The 25,551-nt window shown below is 36.5% G+C and overlaps 1 protein-coding gene across 1 annotated transcript in view; it reads right to left on the bottom strand.

The window, feature by feature from the left end:
- The window catches only part of ADGRB3 (adhesion G protein-coupled receptor B3), a 658,639-nt gene that overhangs the window by 328,706 nt on the left and 304,382 nt on the right, over window positions 1-25,551 (bottom strand). Inside the window, exon 9 of the mRNA XM_063096759.1 lies at window positions 11,784-11,978. Within this exon, the coding sequence (XP_062952829.1) occupies window positions 11,784-11,978 (195 nt within the window). The remainder of the gene's footprint in view (window positions 1-11,783; window positions 11,979-25,551) is intronic.

Below are 25,551 nucleotides of genomic sequence, written 5' to 3'. Positions count from 1 at the left end.
ATGGATTAGATAACTTAGGTCAGTTTCAGAAATACATCTGACAGTAGGTTTTGTGTTTGTTTGTTTGTTTTAATCACCCCTAATCTCTATGGCCTAGACTGATTTGAAAAATTGAGTGTCCTTGGCAGAGTCTGAGTTATATGGAGTTTGAACTAGGGAGAAATGTTTTATAATTTTCTACACTGATTATTAACTATGTGGTTCTGGACAAATGTTGCCCACCTATGCCTTACTTCTGTAATCTGCAAGAGAGGAATAATAATAGCTACCTGGAAAAGCTTCTGTGAAGCTTAGCTTGGAGCTAATTCTTAACACAGTACCTGACGCATGGTAAGTGCTCAATATATGGAGGCTTTATGATTTTATTCCTTCCATGTTATGTTCTTTTATGACTGGCTGCATGATTTGTATTTATAGCCACATTATGGCAAATATGCACCTATAATGTTGATATAGACTTCACAACCAGTGGCACTTTCTCCTAACCCCTTTTAATGTCTCTTCCTTTTTCAACAATATAGAGAGCACAGTAGTGATTCACCACTAACTCTGGAGCCTTTAATTTGTTCAGCAGAAATTTCTCCTTCTTAAATTGAGCTCTGTATGAGGCTTTTTTTTTTTGTAGTTATTATTAGATACCTACTATGTGAGAGACACTGTGCGTAATGGCTGTGGAACACAAAGGTCAAAGAGTCATGGCTGTTTGTTTTTTTCTTTGCAAAAGTGTTGTGAAAATCACTGCAGAAAATATGTTACAAAGAGAAGCACTAATGCTTTTGCAACATTCAAAGTACCGGCCCTAGATTTGGTTATATGAAACAAAAAGTTCATTTTAATTTATAAAATATAGTAAATAATTATTTGTTTTACTTATGATTGGCTTCTACTTGACAGATTTCTAATGGATTATATGCAATTTTCTGAAACTATGCTAAAGCATGTCTTAGCATTTAACTTTTGCCAAACTCCTTATTGAAACAGAGTTGTAGATTAGGCTAGTGATTTGAGAGATCTGAACCACAAGAAATGTGTTCTCCACTGTAATCCAACAGCAAAATGCTTGGACACCAAGGGACAAAGACAAGCCCTAAGGGACAACATTTCATAATGTAGAGCGAAAGATTTAAAAGAATTGTGATGGCTCTGACTAGAAATATAGGGGGAACTGTAAGAAAGGCTTAAAGGCTAAGCAAGAAAGCAGTGACAAACAGTTAAGATAAGAATGCGTAGCACAGGAGAGATCATTGATCCCCAACCTAGAGATGAGCTGATGACTGCAAGGCCATGTGTGATTAGCCTGTTCTTCTCTTATGCTGTCCTGTCCTGTTCTCTCTGTACTCCAGGTTCGTCAGACTTCATCATGCATCCCAAACTCTTCTGTCCTACCTGTAGATCCATGTATATGCTGTTCCCTTTCTTTGCTCTTTTCCCTGACCATGGATAATCTTTTATTATCTTTCATGTCTAGATTTATATGCAATTTCCTCAGAAAAGCCTTACCAGATCACCCTCCCCCCAAGTATATGGGATCTGCATATTTCCTCTTTCTCTTACTGTCCTGTAGAGACTTCTTTTGAAGTATATGACAATTTTTAATTATGATTTATTTGTGATGATGATTGATTGAGGGCTTTTTTCTCAACCAGCCTATAATCTATTTGGGTTTACTTCTATTTTGTTCTCTCTTGTGCCCCTAGTGCATAGCATAAGGCACAGCAAAATATAAATACTCCACACTTTACAATTGATGGACTGCATGCTTACTGTGTAGAAATCAATGGGCTAGGCACTGATGGAATTGGGAAAAAAAGAAAAGAAATAACCAATAAATGGTTTCTGCCTAATTTCCTGCCTCCTTTCCCGTTCAACACCCTCCTCTGCTAATGATGCTTCCAGTGCCACCAGAGTTCTCAGTGTATCCAGGGAACAAGGTATGACACTTACTTTTACAGACAGGAAAACTGGTTATCTTGAGTAAATAATGGGATTAAACTTCCTATTTTAAATAGCAATCTGAAGTCTGAGGCCATCCTTGTGCACAGATACATACTTTTAAGAAGATTTAGGGCCACAGGAAGTGGCTGTGGATGATTGACCCTGTTTCTTTGATTCACATGCAGCAACAACCAAGGAAGAGGCTTCCCTGTTCATAAACCCAGCTCATTTTTTGCCAAACACACGGATCCCTCCCTATGCATCACTACCCCTACCCTACCTCTGGCAGAATGCATTTGTAGTACAAGTGCTGCCGTGTTCAGCAATAAAATAAAATAAAATAAAATTTAAAAATAAAATAAAATAAATAAGGCATAGAGGGAGTTATAAAAATACAACCCAGGTATCAAAGTGAAGGGGATTTTGGCATGGAAGAAGACTGAGTAAACTAATATCACCAGGAAAGCTTCATCAATAGCCCAAAGTAGCCTTTATAAATGCCTAAAGGAGAGCAGTAGATATGGGAACAGAATGGTGAGAAAAGACATGGAATATACTTAAGAAGCAGAAATGTATTTACTTATTCAAGAAATATTTATTGAATGCTTTCTCTATATTTGGCATGTTCTACATGCTAGGAATTTAACAATGAACAAGACATAAGGGTTCCTGCCCTCATGGAACTTACACTCTAGTGGGTAAAGAGAGGCAATAAGTAAGTACATAAATAAATTTAAGAGGATGGTTTCAAATGGAGATTGCTATGGTTTGAATGTGTCCCTGCCAAAATTCAGGTATTGCCAATGTGATGGTATTGTGAGGGGGGGCTTTTAAGAGTTGATCAGGTCATGAGGGCTTCTCCCTCCTAAATGAGATTAACACCCTTATAAAAGAGGCTTCACACAGTGTTTGGCAAGCTTAGCCTTCTACCCTCTACCATGTGAGACATAGAGTTCCTGCTCTCTCAGGGGATATAGCAACAAGTTGCCACCTTGGAGTCAGAGAGCAGCCCTCACCAGACAACTGAACCTGCCGGCAACTTAATTGTGTACTTCCCAGCCTCCAGAACTGTGAGAAAATTAATTTATGTTCTTTATAGATTACCCAGTCTTAGGTATTTTGCTACAGAATTAAAACAGGGACAAAGAAAAAAAAAAACAGGTTATAGGAATAGAGGTTGGGTTAGGGAGGGATATGATAGTGCATGTGTGTGTGTGTGTGCATGTGTGTGCGGTTCTGTGTGAAAGAGAAATAGAGAAAGTCAGAGAGAGAATGAAAGAGAGAGAGAGGAGAGAGAGGCTACTTTGAAATGGGTGGTCATCAGGAAAGACCTTTCTAAGGAGGTGACATTTGAGCCAAGACCAGAAGGATGAGAAGGAGATGGGCATGGGGAGACCTGAGGAAAAGAGTTCCAGAAAAAAAATGGGAAGAGAAAAATATAAAAGGACAGTCTGGGTAAAAGACAATCTGGACAAGTTTGAGAAACAAAGAAAGACAATATAACTAGAGTGGTCTTGAATAGGAGGCTGGATGGGGTGAAGCGGGAGAGTGTTCATACAGAATGAAAAATATAGACAGGGGTCAGATGAAGCAGGGCCTTAATACCACAATGACTATATGACATGAACGTCATTCAAAAGAGAAGTCTAGCTTTGGCTGCTGAGTGAAAAATAGAGTGTAGGAGAGTGAGAGTGAAAACAGGGAGGCCAGAAAGTAGTTTGTCTTAATTACTGAGGTCAGAAATGATGGTAGCTTGGCTTAGGGAAGCAACAGGACCTGATGACAGATTGCAGGGGAGGAAAAGTACAGAATTAAAGATGAGTCTTTGTTTCCTAGCTTAAGCAATTTAGGATGATGCGGCAACTAGCCACTCTGAATACCACATAATAGATAGTGGGCTTAGTTTTGCTCAAGTTGAGTATGAAGAATCTATTATATAGCTAAGAAAAGAGGCACAATGGGCAGGTTTAACTATAAGCCTAAAGCTCAAAAAGTAAAAATTTGTGAATAATTAGTCCTAGCTAAAACCTGGAGCTTTTTAAAGCTGGCAGATTAGCTCAGCTGGTTAGAGTGTGGTTCTGATACATTTTGGGATTAAAAAAAAAAAAAAAAAGATTACCTAAGATTCCCAGGAATAGAGTTGAATGGGATAAAGACAAGGTTAAAACACTGGTGATAACCTCAATAAAAAGAGGAACAAGTAAGTAAGAGAGAGGAAGAGATTGGAAAAGCAAGAACAGAATAAATTCAGAAAGAAGACTCACCAGTGGTGAGATTGACACCATTCCTTTAACTAGGTAAAAATGCAAAGACAAGTCAAGATATAGTGCAGTAGGTCTCTCTTTTTTTTTTTTTAGCCTTCATGCACTTGGCTAATGATATTTGCATGTGTGATATATAAAACCATGAACACACCCATATTATAAAGGCATGGATCACAGATTCCCTATGATCTAGTTGTGACTCTACTTCTTAATCTCCTATTCCAGAAAGCATACAAAAATGAAATTGTGTAAGAGCAACATTATTACACAAATCATCTTGAGTTTTTTTCATTTGTTTGGTTTTTTTTTAAACTAAACAATCCCTGAAGAGTGCTCTAAATAGTTTTTTGTAGCAGGAGAATGGGCAAAATAACTCATAAATGATCAAAACAAAGAGTCACAATGCTATGGTTTAGATCTTTTATCCAGAATATCTATTCAAGCAGCACATCAACTAGCCATTGGCAATTAGAAACTATCATAGATTCAGGAAGGCATGAGATTATAATCCAGGATGCCCCCTAACAGATTTCCAGGTCCAAGATATATGAAGAATATGATTCAGAGGCAAGAAACTGAGCCACTAGGAAATGAGGTGACAAAAAGCAAGGACTCATCTGAAGGACTGGTGTGTCAGGGTCAAGGTTGGTGACCCGACCTGAGAGAGAAAGTCAGAGCACTCCTGACAGCAGGGCTGGCCTGTTCCAGCTCGACTACTGCAATCTGCCAGACCTAAAGGAATGTGAGGACAGATTATTGAAACTATTATTCATTAGGTTAGGGAGAAAAAAAAAGTCTTTAGTAACAACTTTTTTCTTTCTTTTTCTTTTAGTTCTGACTCATTTTGAAAGCTACATAGGAACATGTTCCAGGAATTACTGTCTGTCTTTCACACTAATCTCATTGCTCTGCACTGACGTAAGACAGCTTGACCTGTGGAGTTTCAGAATAATTTGGATGGGAAATGTTTTACACAGTGCTACCAGTGTCTCCATGCTAAGTTTAAGATGAAAGACTCCAGCAAGAGGTAGTAGAGGGAGTCTGCTTTGAGTTATAGTAGACAGGGTAAGGCTAAGTGGAAAGAATAAGCCATCCAAAATCAATGCTTTGGGGCATGAGCTCAGTGCTGCTTTCCAGTCCTCATTTAAAAATTAAAGGTAAAAAAGTTAGTGATACTAATATGATTAAATATGACTATTTCCCCAGAGGCAACCTGGTAGAGCAGCCAACATTATAAAAACGTCATAACTCAGTGTGGCATAATTATCATCAAGTCCAGACAGGGAATGCTTCTTAAGAGAGGAATGAGGCGAGGACCTGTCCCTGAAGTTTGGGCAGGTCAGGCTGATACACCTAAGGGCTACCATGGGGGAGAAGCATACACATATCACAGGTTACCCCACAGCAGCTCCTGTCCTTAGGGAAGATGCCTCACATACATACATCTTTAATAAAGGACAATTCTCACAGTCTTTCAAGATTCCCCATTATGGGCTGTATCGTATCCCTCCCTGCTCTCCAAAATCTATATGTTGAAGCCCTAACACCTAGTACCTAAGATGTGACTGTATATGGAGATAAGGCCATAAAAAGAGGGCATTGGGATGGGCCCTAACCCAATATGACTGGTGTCCTTATGAGAAGAGGAGATTAGAACACTCAGAAAGACACCAGGGATGTGTGCACAGAGAGAAAAAGACCATGTGAGGACATGAAGAGAAGGCAGCCATCTGTAAGCCAAAGAGAGGCCACAGGAAAAATTGAACCTACTGGGACCTTGATCTTGGTCCAGCTTCCAGAACCATGATATTATAAATTTCTGTTGTTTAAGCCAACCTGTCTGTGGCATTTGTTATGGAGGCCTATCAAATTAATACATTCTCCAATAATAATCTTTTTACAACAGAAAAATCATTGATAATAAATGAAGTCATAACTGGAAACCACCTGTACATTTTGCTAATGCAATCCCAATGTTTTCTTGACTGTGAAAGAACTAATGGGAGATTCTGCAAGGGTAAAACCATCTATCTCATGTTTTATCGTATTTTTTTTTTTAACCTGAACAAAATCATTTACTTATATTACATGGCATTTACTGTAAATGTTGGTAGGTGGCACTATGCATATTCTTAAAACATCTTTGCCTTTCTTTCTCTTCCTGCCTGACTGGGGTGTATACTTTGTACTGTCTTATGAAACTTGTTAGTTCCTTTCAGCCAGCAGCCATCTTCTAGATTTTGTTCACAGTAAGATTTAATCTTGTTGATTTGTGAAACAAAATTTGTTGCTTAATATTTCATCCATTTAAGAAAGTTATCTGGTGTTGAGTTTATTTGCATGTTTATAATAATGGCAAGATTTAAATATTACCTAGAAAGAGATACTAGTTATGTGAGGCTCTCTCTACCACAGAGAAATAATAGAAAATTCTCTCAGGCTGTTAAACATGGAAAACAGCAGCCACTTATGACAGAGTGATTGTCAGCTGAGAGTTATGGTCCTGTACATGACTTGATTTCCACCGAGTCAGGAATCCTGACTGTTGATTTAAGCACTTCTCCTCATGTGCTTGCTCTTTAACTCTAAAACGGCCCTGCAGTGCCAACCTTAGACTAATGCTTCTATTCTGTTCTCATTTTCCCTGACAGACTCCCTGCCCTTCTGTTCTATAACAGGTGAAAGAAAAGCAGTGGCTATACTCCCCTAGGCGGTACCATGAGAAATATCTGAACTTCCTTTCTCGGCAGGAGAGATACCAAATATCCATTTGCATTGGCAGCAGCTACCTGTGGTCTTGAATCTTCAGGTGCTCGCTCCATCAGAATCTCACCTTGTTGGATGATAACAGTAGCTACATTTCTTAAGTTTTACTATGTTCCAGGTGCTGTGTGCTTCACTTAGATAATTCAACCCTCACATTAACCCTATGAGGTAGGTACTATTATCCCATATCATGGAGGAGAAAATCAATGCACACAGATGTAACTTGAGTAACTTGAGTAACTTGTTGAGGGTCACAGAGCTAATAAGTGACAGAGCCACATCCCAAAGCTCAGGATTCTGCCTACAGAGCAAGAACTCTTAATCATCACACTCTACTGCATTTCCTATCTCCTCTACTCATATCTGAGAAAATTAACCTTTCTGGTTGTACAATTCTCTTTAAGCAGAGGGTCTCAAAGGCATCAGCTTGTGTCTTGAATGCTAGAGTTGTACTATAATTCCAAACCAAAAGAGCCCTTACCGGATCTGATTTATTAAAGAAAATTAGACTACCTCTATTATATAATAGTTTCTTTCACATTTATCCATCCACTTTTTTATAAGCAAAAAGTAAAAGTGTCTGGCACTGAAACCACAGGGGAAATAACACTCAGGGTCCTCACTGAGTGACCTAAGCCATTAATGGTCAGCATGGGAATAAACATATCTCCAAATTCTGTTCATATTAGTTCTCTATGTGCTATATTTCTCCCTTTTCCAATTTGAGGTATGTTCCTTCAAGATCCAGCTCAAAGATAATTTCTTCTCAAAAGTCTTCTCACCAAAACCCTGGCAGAATTGTATTTTTTCCTACATCTCTGGTCTTTTGAAACCTTGTAGACATCCCTACTATAGTACTCTCACACCTAATATTGTAACTATGGTTTCTAGGCTGCCTTCAGCAGTAAATTTTAAGCTTGTTGAGAGACTATCATGTCTCTAGGGCTTAGGCTAGCACTTCAAGCACCTTAAATATTTGTTGAGATAATTAACAAATGAATAGGGTAATTTAATAATACTTAGGGAATTCACAAAAAAAAAAAAAAAAAAGAAAAGAAAAGAAAATTTCTCTGAACATCCAATCCAAGGAGAGAGAAGAAAACCTGTCTACTTTTTCTTAACCACTGAAAAAATTCATATTGTGTCTCATTCTATCAGTACAGGATTGAGTTTGCACTGCCCACATCAGGAGCTATAAAACTTGACAAAGTTGAACCACATGTATGTAAATTCAAATTCCAGCTTGTTCAATAACTCTCTTTGTATCTTCAGGAACATTACTTAAATCTTTTTCTATCTAACAGTGTAGTCAATACTCATTATTTGTGGTAGTTATAGTCTACAAAATTACAGCAAACACTGAACTAATGAGTACTGAACCATTGCTTCTAGGGGAAATACAAGGTTCCTTCGAGAATCTGGTCACAACATTTTCATCAACCAATCAATGACCTTGTGTGCTTCTGTTAAAAGATTACTTACTTAATGTACATCGCTGATACACTAACATTGAAATCACAACCAACAGCTCTCTATACTTTATGCCTGAACAAAATTTATCTAACACATGTATTTTCTCCGTAAGACACATCACAGGCTTCTGTGCTTAGGATCACTAGACAACCCTTCAGCACTGTGCTGGGCCATATATTCGAGTGAGTATCACGTATGTGTGTAATGGAGGTTGTAGCTATTCTGTATCTCTTCCTTCAATATATCAAATTAATTTTTTATTGAATCTGGTATTGCTAGTCATTTTAAATAAAATGCCTTGCATATAACTGCATTTAAAAGAAAATATTCTCTTTGAGTAGTTTTACTTAATCTTTCTTTGTTCTTTGCTCATCTTTTCCTAGTGGGGGAAAAATGAAAAAAGCTCAGTGGTACTTCCATGATTATTAATTTTGTTGTTAATTATTTCAACAAACATTTGTTGAACACCTTCGACAGTCAAGATTCTATACTAAGTCTTATTTTAGAGAAGCAGGCTGGAGCTTGGCTAGGTCCCAAAGATGGATCAGGAAAATTCCTTTTTCAAAGATTTGCTAATGAATGCTAATACTATGAGATATAAAGAGATGAGGGAGACAGAGTGCTATTGGAGTTCAGAGGCTCAGCGGACCAAGAAATTAAATTAAGAGATCGCAACAGACCAAGCCAATAGGAAAGCACAGAGGAAGCAAAGACTGTGAGCCAAGAACACATAGTACATTCCGGAAGCAGGATGGTTCATTGAACTCAACTCAAGAGGAAGAGTGATCCATGCATGAGGCTGGAAGGGCAGGTAACCTACATACGAAGATAAAGACTTAGGGTTGTCATTCAGGGGGCCTTGAAGCTCCATGGAAGGTTTCCGAGTAAGTAGTGACATAACCAGAGTTGTCCTAGGACAGTTAACAGTACCATAGTGGACAACATGGATGAGAATGTAGGTAAACATGTGAGAGAGGATTAGAGGAAAGAGGCCACAGAGATGATGTGTGGGATGAGGTAACTAGAGACTGACTTAGGATATCATCAGTGGAAAGAGAGAGGAAGGAATAGATGAAAGAGGCACTGTGTAGGCAAACCAAACAGGAAAGGAAGAGAACCGAAAAGTCAGGATGACATTAAAATTCTAGCCTAGGGACTGCTAATTCTACAGAGAAAAGTAGAATATGCAAGAAAACTTGGCATTCAAGATGAGCTCTGTTTATGCCATATCAAGCCCGAGGTGCCAGCCAATCACAAATATCCAGAGCCCTTGGAAATGGCCAATTGAAATTCACGTAAGGTACAAAGGATGTTGATTAAGCTTTTAAACCAGAGTTCATAATCCAGCAAGGTCAATAAATATATGTAAATTGTGGAAAGCAGAATAAAAGAAGTTACAAAGTTCTCTGGGATTTCAGAGAAGAGAAAGGTTATTTTAAGCTGAAGTAGATGGTCTGGCGTTTGAAAAGACTTACTAGAGTTGAGCTAAGATTTTGACAGATTTTAGAGATGGAAGAAGAAGGAATTCCAGAAGAGGGCATTCTGGGCCCCTGAAAAGATACCAGGAAAGCCCGTGAAATAGGAAAATGCAGCTGCCATTTGTGAGGGAATGACAAGGACAATGATGCGTTTAGGACTTTATATATGCATACGGACGGATGAGGGAGCAGGATGGAAATGGGGGAGCCTATTTCTGACTGTGCCAAAATGACAATGAAATAATCAGCCAAATTGCTCTAAGTCAAACCAGCTAATGTCCACAACTAAGCAAGTGGTTAAACATTGTTTGTTGAGTCAGTGCATTCTAATGAGTAACTCAATCAAAATGTATTTCCGATATGACCTGACAAACTTAATTTCTTGAACTTTAGGTCCCCAAAATCTTAAAGCCCTCTATTCTTGAGAATTACAGACTATTTAGTGCAGTATTTTGCCTGATGTCTCAACTGTGAACACAGTGTCTGAGGCATTTTTAAAAATTATAACTTGTATTTTCCAAATAGGACTACGACTATTATTTTTGAATATAAATGGTAACTAATATAAGTATTTCAGAACTACAGGGAAAAGTTGTACTTGGTTACTTTATTAACTTTTAAAATTATAAAACAGTTTCATTCTTTGTAAGAAAAAAATACATCTTTGAAATGTTTCATATAACCCTCTCCCACAATGTATTTTTACAATTGCAATTTAAGAAAAGGGCACTGGTGATATAACATAGAACGCAGTACTAATAATTCTCACAGCAGTTACTTTCAGAAGTATAGGCACATAATTTTGGTAATATATGCACCTCTATACAAATCAGGACATTATTATTATTTATGGATGATTTCATGATTCCAAAAAGACGTCTTTTCCTTTTTCCCTCAGTAGTTAATTAAAAACAGAAACAAAAACAAAACTAACAAATAATTCCTGCCTTTTCCAAGTGAAATGCAAATAAAACTCTCAAATAAAGACTAGGCTGAAAGAAAACAATACCTGACCTGGGAGTTTTGCCAAATCTTTATTTTAATGAACTCTATGCAGGATACAGGAAGAGTATCATGTTGGAAATGTAGAAATCAACTCAGCGTACTTGGCAGGAGTACATTTTAGTCAACAGTACAAATAGAGTTAATCTGAAATGCAAACTGGGGTTGCACTGAATGTGTTTTATTGCCATCCAACAATCTTTGTTTTAATGACAAAGGTAATACAGAAATTGGGAGAGGACTTACACTTTATTATAGAAATAAATGATGTTGCTCTAAAAGTCTTCCATGACGAGAAAAATATACTGTGAGAAGTTATAGAATTCCCTATTTTCGTATCCAGAACAATTCTTGATTTGCCTCATATTTTTAGGCAGTGGTTACATAAAATTAAATATGGTTTTCCCCCTTCTGATAGCAAAACCCCAAACAAACCTTAAACTATGTTTTCTTTGCATGTTATAGTTAATGCACTTTCATTATGCTTAATGTACTTTTAATAGTCTCCTATATGGCAAGATGCTGATATTAAATGTGGAAATAAAATATCCATGATACCACCTTGAATTTGCTATAGTCCCTTTTACCTGAGGGCTCAAAGCACTTCACATACATTCTCATTCAATATCTCCTTGAAGTGTAATATGCGCATTTTATGGTTGAGGACACTAAGCTGTAGAAATGACTAAGGGAACTGAGGTCATTTCCAGAGCTCCCACTAAGCACAACCTGGATGTTTCCCTGCAGGAGTGAGCATTCTCTCCCTCCAGTCCAGGCTACCTCTAGGATGGCTGCACTGGCTTCTAGGGCCCAAAATCGATCTTATCTTCGCTAGTCTTTTACTTCATGGGATTGTCTCCCTTACCTGGACACCATCAGATGCAGGGATGTAACTAGCCCTTTTAAAGGTGTCTGTCACATTTCTGAGGATTTCCACAGACATCAGAAGATCTCCCGCATAGAAATTTTTCCTCTGAGTTAAATCCAACAGTGTCTTGGTCACCTGGGACATTCCATCACCTGCTAACATTCGCTGCCCCTTCGCAAGGTGTTCTTTAATCTGTGATGGTCAAAAAAAACAGAGTAAACATCAGAATCTTCATTACTATTTCTCCTCATATGTTCATCAAACAACTGTATTTAAAATTACTCAGTCAACTTTAAAGTGGCCTTGCAATACTTGGGAGGATTTCAAAACTGTAAATTGTGTGTATACCACATTTAGATGGAAAACATCCAGCATGCAAAAATTAATGACTGAATACATTTTGGCAGGCTTGACAGTCTTGCTATTTCTACTTAGAACACAAAATTCAACACATAGGGAAAATGTGTATTCATTTAGGTTTTTAGTAAAAATAAAAAAATAAAGTAAAAACCCTTTTGCATATGGTAAACATGGGAGATTGTTTAGTAACTTGTGATCAGAGATGGAAGATTACGAAATCTTCAAAACACAAGCTGAGCTTAATAACTTTTGCCTTACGTCTGAAAATAAACACATCTTTATATAGCAGCAAAAAAAGTTGTCACAAAGACACAAGAACAATTTTAAGAAAATGTCTCTACCCTTTAGAGCTTTATTGTGACATGACTGAAAGCTAGATTACTTTAGCTTTATTTTTAAAGAGATAAACAACAACAGCAAACAACAAAAACTCTCAGGTAGGTCTTCAGCAGCAGCACAAAACAGTAAGGTGCAAAACTTAAATTAACTTGATAACTAGGGCAAAGCCTGTCAGTTCTCATATTTGCTGATTTTACAGTTCAAGGTAGGAAAAGCATCTTATAATATGTAGGAACGGTAAGTTAAGAGAGGGTAAAGAGATGGCGAAGATCCATTCTTTTACTTGTTTACTAAAAGGTTAGTCTTTATCTTCCCATTGCTAAATTTGCAATAAAATTAACTTTAAAAAAATCATCAAATAATCAAGAACTAACACAACAGAAAAATATTGAAATAGAAAGGTGAAAATGTAATCACTGAAATTTTCAATTTTCCATTAAGAAACACACTAACAGATCCTTTAAAGTATGGCAATCGATCTGAACTAACTAATCAAAAAAGTAGAAATTGTCTAAAAATTATACTTTTAGAAAGTGTTATTTTGACACCAGATATTTTACTTTACTCTTTTTTCTTTTTTATCTTTTTTTTTTTTTTTTCTTTTTCTTCACTGGGTCAGTAATATTTTACTTTCCTTTATCTCTCAAACTCTGTCTAAAAATATTTTGGTAAAATAAAAACCTGTAGAGACATACTTTATTTCTATTGTGTTATGCTAAGAAACATAATGTATTTAGACAGTTTTTTTTCCCCATTTTCTTCTTTCATTTCTTTCCATCTCCTTTCAGTGGTAGTTAGCAACTACAGACTAAAGCCCAAATGATTGGCTTGGCATTAACGATCTAGCCCTTGCCTGCCTCTTTAGTCTCAGTGCCAATTGCTATGGAGTGACATTAACATATTTAATCACGATACAGACATGGCATTAGCCTATCAGATGGACACTAATCCTCAGAGTAGAAGTCAGCTGGTTTGCCATGATGATCTACACCACTGGGCTGACCTCCAGCCCCCGCTTTAAAACTACTGGTAACTATTCGCAATTTTCTACTTAGGTCATGTGTCCCATGACTTCATGTTTTTGTACTGGATATTCTACTCTCCTGCCTTACATTATCTCTTGTTTAAACACCACTCAGATTTAGTCCTTGTTCTTCTAAATATATAACCAGAGTTAATAGATTCCTTCTCTGTGCTATTTCTTATCTTATACACACATCATTCTTATCACAGTGAATAATAACCACTTGGATATATATCTTTCTGCACCAATAGTCTTTCTGAACCTTGGGGGTAGTTTGTTTGCCTTATTAACAGCCTTAGTATGTAGCACAGTAAAATTTCGTTCAAGTGAATTCTGTTGTTATGTCCTAACTATATGTATCTTTGTGTATAGTACAATGGAATTGGATTTAGAGTCAAGTGTTGCTAGGTTTCAACTTTCAGATAATTTCAATTTTGCAGCTTTTTATTATTTATGTCATTGAGTGCATTGGAGACTCAGTTTGCCATGTCTCCTCTAAGATTTGAAAAATATACCTATATGGTAAAAATGCTTAAAAAAATCATTTTCTTAATTCAGATGAACCTACGCAATCCTAAAACAACTAGCAGAAGCTAAGGCCTACAGGAAAGTGTCTTGCCTCACCATGGTCTCTCTGCCCTTCATGATCTAGTTGCTGGAGGCTTTTAATTCCTTTTCCCTTACTCCCTGTGCTCTAGTTACTCTGGTCCTTTTGCTTTTCCCAAACGACACTAAGCACATGCCTGTCTCAGGACTTTGCACTTGCTTTTCTTCTTGCCTGGAATAGTCTTCCCACAGAGATTCTCATGCTTTTTTTGTCACCTTCTCAGAGAGGTCTGACCTGACTCCCTATCTAAAATGGCACCCTTGTCATTCTCAAACATCTTATCCTACTTTATCATGTTCAACCTCACGTGCCATTGTGTCATCTGCCCCTCTTGCCTTATTCACTTTTCTGCCTCCACCATTAGAATACAAGTCTCATGAAGGAGGGGATTTTGCCCATTTTGTTTATTACTGTATTCTCAGCATCTGGAGGCCTTTTCAATATGTCAAATGAATTAATTAAATGAATAAATAAATGAATGCGTCAACTTCCTTTTATGCTCATTTTGTTAGGTCATAGGATTAAGGTAGGCACACTTGAAAGCTGTCCTAAGTCACTCATGAACACTTACTTTGATACCATGGCAAACACTGATATAAAATAGCATGAAATAAATAAACTACATGACTTTAGAGACAGTGCAGCTTCTGGATTTAAAAGTGTCTGGTTCAGTAGGTGGAGTATGGAGAAAGTCTGAAGTGCAATAAAGTTAATAGGGTCTAACTAAAAAAAAATCGTAAACATCAGTCCTCAGTTTCATGCTGGTAATGCAAATCAGCTGTGATACTCAAAGCTGCAGAGGACTTCAACAGTTCTCCATTGTGAATAGAATGCAGCAGTGGTTGCCAAGGTAAATAATGTCTGATTGCCTCAAATCAGCCCTTTGTTATTATTTTGGCAACCCTTACCTATGCCTGTGGGGGATTTAACTTGTACAGATCTAATGCAAGCTTCCCCTCAAACAAAAGCATCACAACATTGACTTGAATCTTGGGGAGTAAAGCATTTAGACATGTTTTCTGTTTGCAATAAAAATAGTTACAGAAGGCTCTGGATAGTTCCACCCAGCCAGTCTTTCATGTCTGGGTCAGCATCAAATCCAACCCGAGTCAGTAGTAAATTAACATTGTTGCCATCTGACAGCTGCTTAGCGAACTTATGTGGGATGAGTTGTTCTCAGTCCAGCTCTTAGCAAACAGGTGCCCAGATCACAACACCAGCTCTCACAATTGGCACTAATTAGCATCCTTGCTGGCGTTGTCAGCTAGAAGCACTCAGGACAAATAGCTTATAATATTTTTACACACTAGTGTAGACTATTCATAACATTTATACAGGGTATAAAGAGTGTTTGGATAGAACTCATTTTCATCCAGAACGTATTTAGTTGAAAGACAATTTCCAGTTTCTTGATCTTCCCTCCACAATAAAAGCATACTGTGAAAGATTTTTTCCTTACCTCATGCCTGCTACCCTTTCACTACCTTCTTCTATAATGATAAATCCAGGTTTATCAGCTGGACTTGTTTTTTTTCTTTTCTGGGTTATGAAGAAGTTGAGTCCAAATGGGTCAGCTCGCCTATCTCTTCTCTATTTCAAACCATCCTTCATTTGCATTCTACCTCTCCTCCTTTGTTTTTATCTTTATGGTTAAACTCTATCGTTAGCTCTATAATTTGTAATCCCATCCAATCCCTTTTTCAATATTTCTTCTCTCAAAAATATGGCCTGACATTCTATATATTATTTAAATACCAACTTCTCATATTGCTTCTCATATTCCTTTCAACTGTTGTCTTCTCCCTGGGTTCTTTTCAAAATCAAAATCAGCAGTGTGAAATATGGCTTAAACTTTACAACCTTTAAGTTGCAAATTAAACTTTCCAATTAACTGCTGAGCATTCTTTTTGGAAATCTTGCTAATATGTTAAGTTAAAAGGGCAGCTAGAGTCATAAAACCTGGATTTAAATTGTGTTTCTACCATTTACTACATAGGACCAGTAGACAAATTATTTACCTGTCTTCTAGGATCATTTGATTTATCCATAAAAAAGAGAAAATGTTGCATGGTTGTTATGATGGGCTAATATAAAGATAGAGGTAAAAAGTAGACTTTCGGTGACTGTTTCCTCTTCTACTCTCATTTTCAATTTCCAATTCGTCTATAGCTATGTAATGTTTCTCATATCCCTTCTTTTCTCTATGGACATGAGATGGATCCTGGTCCAGATCTTTAATACCTAACTTCCAGATCAACAATTCTTTCTTGAATTGGATATAATTGGCTATTTATTTTATTTATTAATAGCAGTGACAATATTTTTTTCCTGTTTTCTATTTAATCTTTTTCAAATCCTTTATTATTTGACTGTGATTTCTGTTCTTTCTTTGGTCTCCTAACTATTTTAAACACATATAGTTTTTTCATATTTTCTATTATCTGTTACTTCTTGTATTGCTAATTCTCCTGATTCTTGTATTTGCTGATTCTCCCTCCTGGTATTTTGCCTCCTGATATTTGTAATTATTGTATTTATTGTATTGTATTTATCAATATTAATATGTATTGTATTTATATTCAGTGGGATGTATTTATCTTTTGCGATCTCGTCCTGTTTTGTGAAACAGTTTTATAGACTATGTTTGAGTGTGTTTCTCTAGGGGTGGAGCCTTCAGTCAGTTCAATGGTCCTTGATCAATTTACACTAATTTTCATGTTGATTTCATCTGCACATGGTTCATAGTAGGAGTTTCAGTTTCTGAAGGATAATTCCTTTCTTCTTCCTCTCCCGAAACCTTGAATGAACTACAGATTTCTTAGGCACTTCCTAGGCCTGCGAGTGCATAGGGGTTTTCTAGTCCATGAGGCCAGAGCAGCAAGACAATGCCAGGTCACTGAGGGGGCCTGGTAGAGCATGACTGCTTGTGTGGGCAAGGACCCTATCTGCATCCAAAGGGCTTTAGAATCTCAGCCTCCAGTACCTACAGTTATATATGATCTGAAACTCTCACAGCTTTTCCCTATAGATCTAGCTTTGATATTTTTCCTTTTTTATTTCTGGTACCCAAGGATTTCCCTATCTTTCCTTCGAGCTCAGCTATAACTCGGTATTTGAAAACATATATTTGCTATAGTTTATGCATAACTCAGTAGTATCTATGAAGGTCAGCTTAGTCCACCTCACTGTTCCTCTACTGCTGCAGGTACCCTAATCTCAAGCAGTCCACCACTCACCATTTCCCAAAGAAACCCCATGAATCCTGTCTTTGCTCCTTGGATTCATGCTCGTCTATAAATTTAAATGCTTTCCTAAAACCTCTTGTTAAATTATCTTTTTTCCTCCTTTCTGAATTATTTTCAGATAACTGCAATCATGACACGGTCTCTACTTTCAAGCCTCATAGAAGTAATCTCGCTCTATCTTATATTATTATAGTGTTTGTGTTCTTACCTTCTCCATTCCACTAGACCAGGAACTCCTAAAAGGCCTATAGTTTTTATTCATCTTTGTTTTTCCCATAATCTCTAGCACACTGTCTGCCACACAAAGATACCTGTTCGAGTGCTTGCTAAATTGAACAGAAACTACAGAAGAATTTCCTTTTTCCTTCTGCAGCCATAATCCTCAAAAGTTGACAAGGTAAAAAACAGTAGTCCATGGTTATTCAAAACAAAGAAATGTGTAATAATTGGAGAACTTTTACATTTTCTAACAGAATTGCCTTTTTAAAAATATCGAATTAATATGAATAGGCAGATGATTTTTGGAAGTTTAGACATCTGCACTAATAGTTATATAATTGCTACTTTTGGAAAATAATGACACTGATATATCATATATTGAGTGACAGTTATACAGCAAGCATGTGAGTACATGTTTTACGTGAGGTACCTCATTTAAGTTTTAAAATGACCCGTGGAGGTACCAAAATTATCCACATTTACAGATGAAGGAGCAGAGACTTAGTAGTGTTAACTGAGTTCCCCGGCATGGCATTGCTCCTAAGTATTGGTTGTATCACGATCAGAAGAGATTACAGAGTCTATGTGCTTAGCTACCACCTGCTAAACTCAGGTTTTATGTAGTGCTTTTGTTAGAAATGGTCAAAATGCTTAAATATTTAAAAATTATTTTTAATCACCTTTGTCTTAAGGAGACATTAAATCTTTTCATTCAAAAAAGAACACAAGGAACAAAAGACATAAAGCAACTCACCAGACTGTTGAGGTACTGACTTATTTTAGCAGCAGCTGTTATTTGTAATATAATGTGCAACTGTTCCTAAAGTCATTTACCAATATCTATGAAAGATTTTACAGATAGTTTTATTCAAGTGGATGGGAAAAGCCCCTAAGGATACATTAAGGACTCTATTTCCTTTGTGTGGTATTTTTTTTAATTCTGTCAACTTAGTCATTGAAGTAGTTCAGAAAGGTTTCACACTTTTAATTTTTTCTTTCAAAATTATAATTATCGGTGATTATACCTGCTCACCTTGCAACACCCTGTTAACATTTTTTGCTCCAAAGGACAAGTCTTAAAAGTTTGTGTCATTCACATTTAATACTGTTGACAAGATCAACAGTGAAAGAGAAAAAAATGAAGTCTAAAAATAGTAGCTTTTTTTTAGTCTGGATTAAGCCTCCTTGCTCTTTATATAGAGAGATGTGGTAAGGGTCATGGTTTAAAGAGTAGGTGTGTTTCTGAAATAACCTTATTCTTGTCATTTTATGCCTCCCACTGACAGCCACTGTTGCCTCTATTGTGTGAATACTAAAAAAAGGTTTATCAGTTGCTCTGTGAAAATGATATACTTTAAACATCATATATTTATACATTATTTTCAGCATCAACTCCTACAGTCCATCTGCAAGGTATATTAAAGGTTTTCACAGTTCCAAGTGGCTTCAATTAAGAGATAATTGTACATAAAACAATAATCTAAATATACATCTTTCATAAAGCAATAATCTAAATATATATCTTTTGATTCAGTTCATAGTTCTCTCATTTTCTAAGACCAAAGTCACTCACTGGATGATGGCATTAAATTATTTACATATCTAACTGGAGTCTCCAGGAAAGACAAAGACAAAGATATGAAAAAGAAGATATGCCCTTAGTTCTAGTACATGAATACTTTTTAAATTTCCTATATTTGATATAAAAATCTTGTGTTCCTCTTACACTTGCCCTAGGGATAGGAGTTCAACTTTGAAAAGATAATTATTATTTAGAGATGACATGATAGGGCAGGTTTAGTTATGAATTGCCATGCATCAACACATAGAACCTAGAAGTGTGGTTTCAGTAGCAACCGGACAAAGGGGCAATGGATATCTCAATTTCTTGTCCCAGCAATCTCTTAAGTGAGAGATAGCATGGCATGAATTTGAGGATTGCAAGTTATTGTTATGAGAATAAACTGAGTCACCAAGAAAACAGAGTCAGGTATTCCTGTGCACATTTCCCTGTAAGACCTGAAAACTTCCACAATTAGAATGAGAGCACAATAAATTTACCTACTCAGTAGAAACTAGGAATAACTTTAATGTAGGAGTTTTTGGCTAGAATTTGCCAAAAGTACAATTTCTGAGCAAAGGACATATGTAGGTGAGATTTCTATTCTGAACACCAAACAAATCTAGATGTTCTCATAAATGTTTTGGTCCAGGGGATAGAACCAGAGCATGCTCAATGAGCTCAAAGCAGTACGGTGGTGACAGACTGGAACCCAAATTTCAAGAACCTCCCCAATGGGAAACAGAGCACTAGTTAATGCAGTATTTCTTGAAGGCTTTCTCAACTCTATTTCTCTTACTTGAGTTTTCTGGTTTTAGGAATAGTGCATCTATCAGAATAGGATAGGCTATTCTGTGATAATAAACAACTTCAAAATCTCTGTCTAAAAGAAAAATGGTTTATTTCTCACATCCAAGTGCAACAAGGCTCTTTTCACCATAGTCATTCAGGGGCTTGAGATGATGGAGGATAAAAAATCTTGCACTGGCAATGACATTCTCAGGCCTAACATGACAAATATCACCTCTGTACATAACCAATTGACCAGAACTAGCCACACGGTCCACCTAACTTCAAGGGGGTGAGGAAGTACGATTCTCCCATGTACCCAGGAGAAGAAAATCAGTATCACCTTATATGGTCTGCCCTTCTCTAACTCCAATGCTAGAACTTCAACACCAGATAAAATCTACCACAGTGCTTCCCAAACTTTAATGTGCATATGAATTACAAAAGGAAATTTTCAAAATGCATGTTCTAATTACATAGGTTTGGACAGGATCTGGGATTCTGCATTTCTAACAGGTGCTGCTGGTACTTTCAGTCCTCAAAAAAACATTTTGAATAGTAAGGCTCTGACGAATGCCTTCTCTGCACCTGCTTTCAAGAGGCTCAACTTTGCTGGGGAAAAGTAACAATTAAGCTGATTAGCTATACTCTAAATTATTTTAAACCTCAGACTGTACTCAATACAGTCTGGTGATCTTATTATATTTCTCTAATAAGCTTATTTTCAACCTTCTAGAAGTTACTATTTCATACCTTTTCACTTCTCCTGAAAAGACACATATCTCCTCCTAAATCCTCACTGTTAGCTAATATCCTGCTTCATACTTAATTGGGAAAAGGGAATCCATCATATGAAAAACACATAATCTCTCCCACAAAAAACCTACTAAGCTCTTTTCACTGTATTCATCTTCCCCATCTTCTTTCCTGCAGCTATAATGGAGCAAGTATCTCTTCTACCTGAGCCGGTTTGTTTACTTTTGCTATAGATCTCGGCTCCTTTTGCCTTCTTGGATTTTCTTTAACTTTCTTGTTTTTCTTCTAAGCTTTTACTGTTGCTCTTTCTATTGGATAATTTCTTTTAACATATAAAAAGTTCTAATATTTTTCATCTAAAACAAAACAAAATAATGCAGAAATCTCTTTTGACCTTACATTTCCTTCCACTACCCCATTCTTCTCTCATTCCTCATCAAAATCCAGAAACAGATGAATATGCAGCCTTTTATCACTTCCTCACCCCGCATTCTTTATGTTGATGACTTTCAAAATTATGTCCTGTCCAAAAGTGGAAAGCTTCTGACTCCCATATCCATAACTCTCTCCATATTTAATAAAAACAACCTTTGTCAACCCCCAACCCCACCTGCTCAAATTATTCTTTGTGGTCCTGCCTTTCCCAATTCAGTAAATGGCATCACGCTTAGCCAAATGTGATTACTAAACCTCATTGATGAAAACTGTCATCTCTCATCTGGATTCCTCCAGGCTTCATAGCTTCTAGTCCTGCCATTTATAGTCTATTCTCCACAGAACCGCCAGATGACTTACTTTAATTAGACTGAATCACATTGCTCCTTTACTCCCAATGACTTCCCACTGCACAGAGTAAAATTCAAATTCCTAGCAAAGGCCATTAAGGCACAGCATAATTTTTCCCTGCCTCGCTCTCCAGCTTCATCTCCTGACTCTTCTTGCTTATTACCTCTGGCCAGTGGATCTTCTTTCACTTTCTTTAAGACCTCCAGGTCTTTCCATACGTTATTCCCTCTACATGGAATTTGCTCTCATTCCCTGATAAATTCACTTTCTCCACTCTTTACATGTCTAGATGTCTTTCAGATCACAGTTTTAAATGTCATTTCCTCATAGAGAAACTCACTGATTTGCTTATCTAAAGTAGTCTCCATCTTACTACCTTGATAATTTTGTTCAACATGTCACAATTTGTAATTTATTTTATCTCTTTTCCTGTCTACTTTATCTTGTATTTGTTGTGTGTTACATTCGAGTTGCATTCCTAGGTCCTTGCATAATGACTGGCACTCAGTTAAAGCTCAGTGAATGTTTGCATAATGAATTAATGGGTAGATGAATGGATGGATGAATTATTGAATAACAGAGTACACTTTCTTCTGTAATATTTTTTTCTTTTAATATTAGTCTAAATATAATTCTCTACACAATTATATTTTATTAAATCATTCTGTGAATACATTTCAATTCAATGAATTTCAATGCCTGAAACTGACTCTAATATTTCTTCTCCAAGTCATACGAAATCTATACTTTAGGGTAAGCTTAAAAATCACCTAGACTTCAATAGATATAATCAGCAATATGTTGTTAGATTTTTTAAAAAAGATTAAGAATTAGTGTAACTATTTAGAGGTATTTTGTTTGTACATCTATATAGTAGACCTCCTTAAAATTCCCTAGGAAACACAACTGTATGTGTCTAAAGATTTTTTTACCTTTTTGAAATATAATTGAAATTTACTGGTTTGGAATAACATCTTATTCATGTAAGAACAGTGCTTTGGTCACCACAACTAGAAAAACCCATATAAATTATAAAAATCACACTTTTAAGGATATCAGAGAACTCTGGAAGCAATGAGAATGAGATGAAGTAAATTTCCAAAAAGTGGAGATCTTTCTGATGTAAGCCAAAAATTTTAGCTTTTTTTTTTTTCCTTCCTGGGAAGGTTTGTTCAATATGGACAAAAAGTGAAGAACGGGTGTGACCCAGGCAGAGGACTTCTGAAGTAGAAAGAGAAACTAATGTTAATTGGTTGCCTGGAGCTAGAGAAATATATGGGTTATTTGAGGGGCCCTAAAAAATTTGCTGGGATTTTTTTCCCCATAGGACATTTGCTAAATTTTTAACCTGTGTAGGAAGCTGAGGAGATAGAATGAAAACTTTTAAAATGCCAAAGTGCCATTTTCCCCATCCATTTTGTGCTTTGGAAACAAATAACTACTGAAGGAGGAGTCCAGCTTTAAGCACACAGCTGGTCTCCCCTTAAGACATTTGATAGATTTAAAGTTGCTTGAGCAGAAAGCTGGATCACTGAACTGGGAACCTCTGAAGGGCAAAGGTAAATCTTCCACAGTTTCTCAGGGCCGACAGGATGGACAGCAGATGTAGTTTCACAAAAGTTTCAAAATAGCCCTGACCCAGATCAATCCCTGATTTAACTGAAGTATCAATGCTTTACTGTATCTGAATAACCAAGGAAAGGAGGAATGCTTTCAGGTAGACATTAACATGGTCTGAAGAACTTACATTTGTTTTACACAAGGTGTGGCATTCAATAAAAAATTAATAGATGTGCAAAAAGGATAGAAAATATGACTGACAATTAAAAAAAAAGAAAAAAAAGCAGATTCAAAAATTATCCAGGTGTTAGAGTTTGCTGATACAGAATTTAAAATAACGATGGTTAAAATGCTAAAAAAAAAATAGAGGGGATAAAGTACAATATAGACTTTGTCCATTCTTTGATGAAGAATTCTAAAAGAGTGGCAATTTTAAAACAAAAAAACTTAAAAAATAAAATAAAATGAAATGCATATTTTAGGCCAGGATTCAGTGAACTACAACCTATAGGTCAAATCCAGCCCATTGGTTGTTTTTATATAAAGTTTTACTGAAACATATCCATGTCTATTTGTTTATTTACTTTCTGTAGCTGCTGTTGTGCTGCAAAGCAGAGTTGCTCAGTTATAACAGAGGCCATATGGCTTGTAAAGTCTGAAATGTTTACTATAATGTCCTTACAGAAAAAGCTTGTCAGTCTGTGGAGTATACTATACAGCAAAGATATTTTACAGGGCCTAGATTCTTGTAGTTTCAGGTTTAGCCTAATTTCTTAAAAGTACATATAGAAATGTTAACCTTGCAAAAGACAGGAAATTTTCCCCAGGCTAAAAGTCTCTGTTGTAAGGTAAAGAATTGTAGCACAGCAAGGTTGCTGGTTCAAGGACAGACAAATTGCTGATTGATATGTAAAGATACTGGGAAATTGCTATAGGGAAAAACAGTGTTTGCTAAGATCAAGCTTTTGTTGGTGGATCAACAGAATCTCTTGCAAACTGCATTATGGAATGTCACTTTGCTCATTTCACTGAATGTTACCAGCCTCTACTGTTAAAATATAATTAACCATAACCACACCTATGTTCTTTTCCTGTAACTTCCTGGTCTGGAGAATAAATGTGGGGCAAGAACTACAATTCGTGGTTAATTTCCCCAAAGGAAGGAATGCCTCGCTCTTGAGGGTTCCAGGGATTAACCCCTTCAGGGTCTCTCACCGCTCGGGAGAAATGGGCTTTGAGTAATCTTTTGCAGCTTCGTCACCCAGGGGAAGAGGGGTGACAAATCTGTGGGAGGCAAAGCAGCATCAGCCCTGTTCTAGACCTATAATAAAATATATAATGTTAATACAGTTGAAAATTTTTTATAGGCATAATGGAAAACTTATTATGCATTTGTGAAATATGCTGTACATTATGACATATGAACTGCTTAGAACATCAAGATTTAAACTCCTTCCTTCCAGACTTTCTTTCCCATCAGCTCCTTCAGGGTAAATAATATTCAACAAATATGAGAGTTATCATTTGCTGAACATTCAGTGAACCCATAAGTTTATTCAAGACCACACATTAAAAACTCTGTATTTGTGGAGTAAAATTCAGATCCCATAACTTTAATATGTGGTCCTAAATAAAATTAGACGTTTCTTCCCATTTTAAACAGGTAATGCTCTTTAACTTTTTCTTGACACTGTTGGGTTTTACAGTGCTTATCTAAATTCTGGGAGTGAGGACTCTGACAAACTTTTGACGTTTGGCAACAAGAATAAAAAGGCAGTCAAAGACTATGTCTTGAGAAATTAGAATAAGAGTGTTCACATTATTTCATGAGAGGGCCGTGTAATTAGAAATACATGTATATGAATGCCACATCAATTGTATAATTGGTAGTAATAATAGTTCACAGTTATTGAACATATACTATGGGCTGGTAACAATGCCATTTCATTGGTTTTGGGTGACTTTCTTATTGATTCACTGATGAGAACTCCTCATGATTATAATGCTCAGCCAGGATTAAGAACTACTGATTTCACTCCTTCCTGCTTTCCTATCACTTGCCTTGTTCCAGACATATTGCACTACATGAGATCTGCAGGCCAGATAATTCCTGTCTCTCAGGCTTATTCATCCCTACTTAATTGGTGAATATTTGAAAATTGAAATCATCTGCTAGTTCCCCTGACCAGCTGGCCCTTAAAACTGGTGTCTTTGTTTCTTAATTGCTTGTTAAAGAAGCAATAATGCTTGCATACTTTTTGGCACAATAAATATTTGTTGTAAACAAAAACTATGATGGCTATTGTTTTCTTTATTTCCCCAAAATAAGCTGCAGTAGTAAAATGTATTACCTTCTCTTAGGAAATGTGCTAAGCATTTCTGCAATGAGTTGGTGGCTGAAAATGTGTGATATGTGAGGAGTTTTGTTGCATTGGTGAAAAATTCACTTGGGAGATAGGGAGTATGGAGAGAAAAATAAAGCAATCCTATTCTCCTATTCTCTATTTGTCTCTGTCTGT

The sequence above is a fragment of the Cynocephalus volans genome, chromosome 5 (assembly GCF_027409185.1).
Source record: "Cynocephalus volans isolate mCynVol1 chromosome 5, mCynVol1.pri, whole genome shotgun sequence".
Classification (NCBI taxonomy): Eukaryota; Metazoa; Chordata; class Mammalia; order Dermoptera; family Cynocephalidae; genus Cynocephalus; species Cynocephalus volans.
The sequence above is the reverse complement of the archived record's forward strand: the minus strand, read 5'-3'. Positions and strand labels throughout refer to the sequence as shown.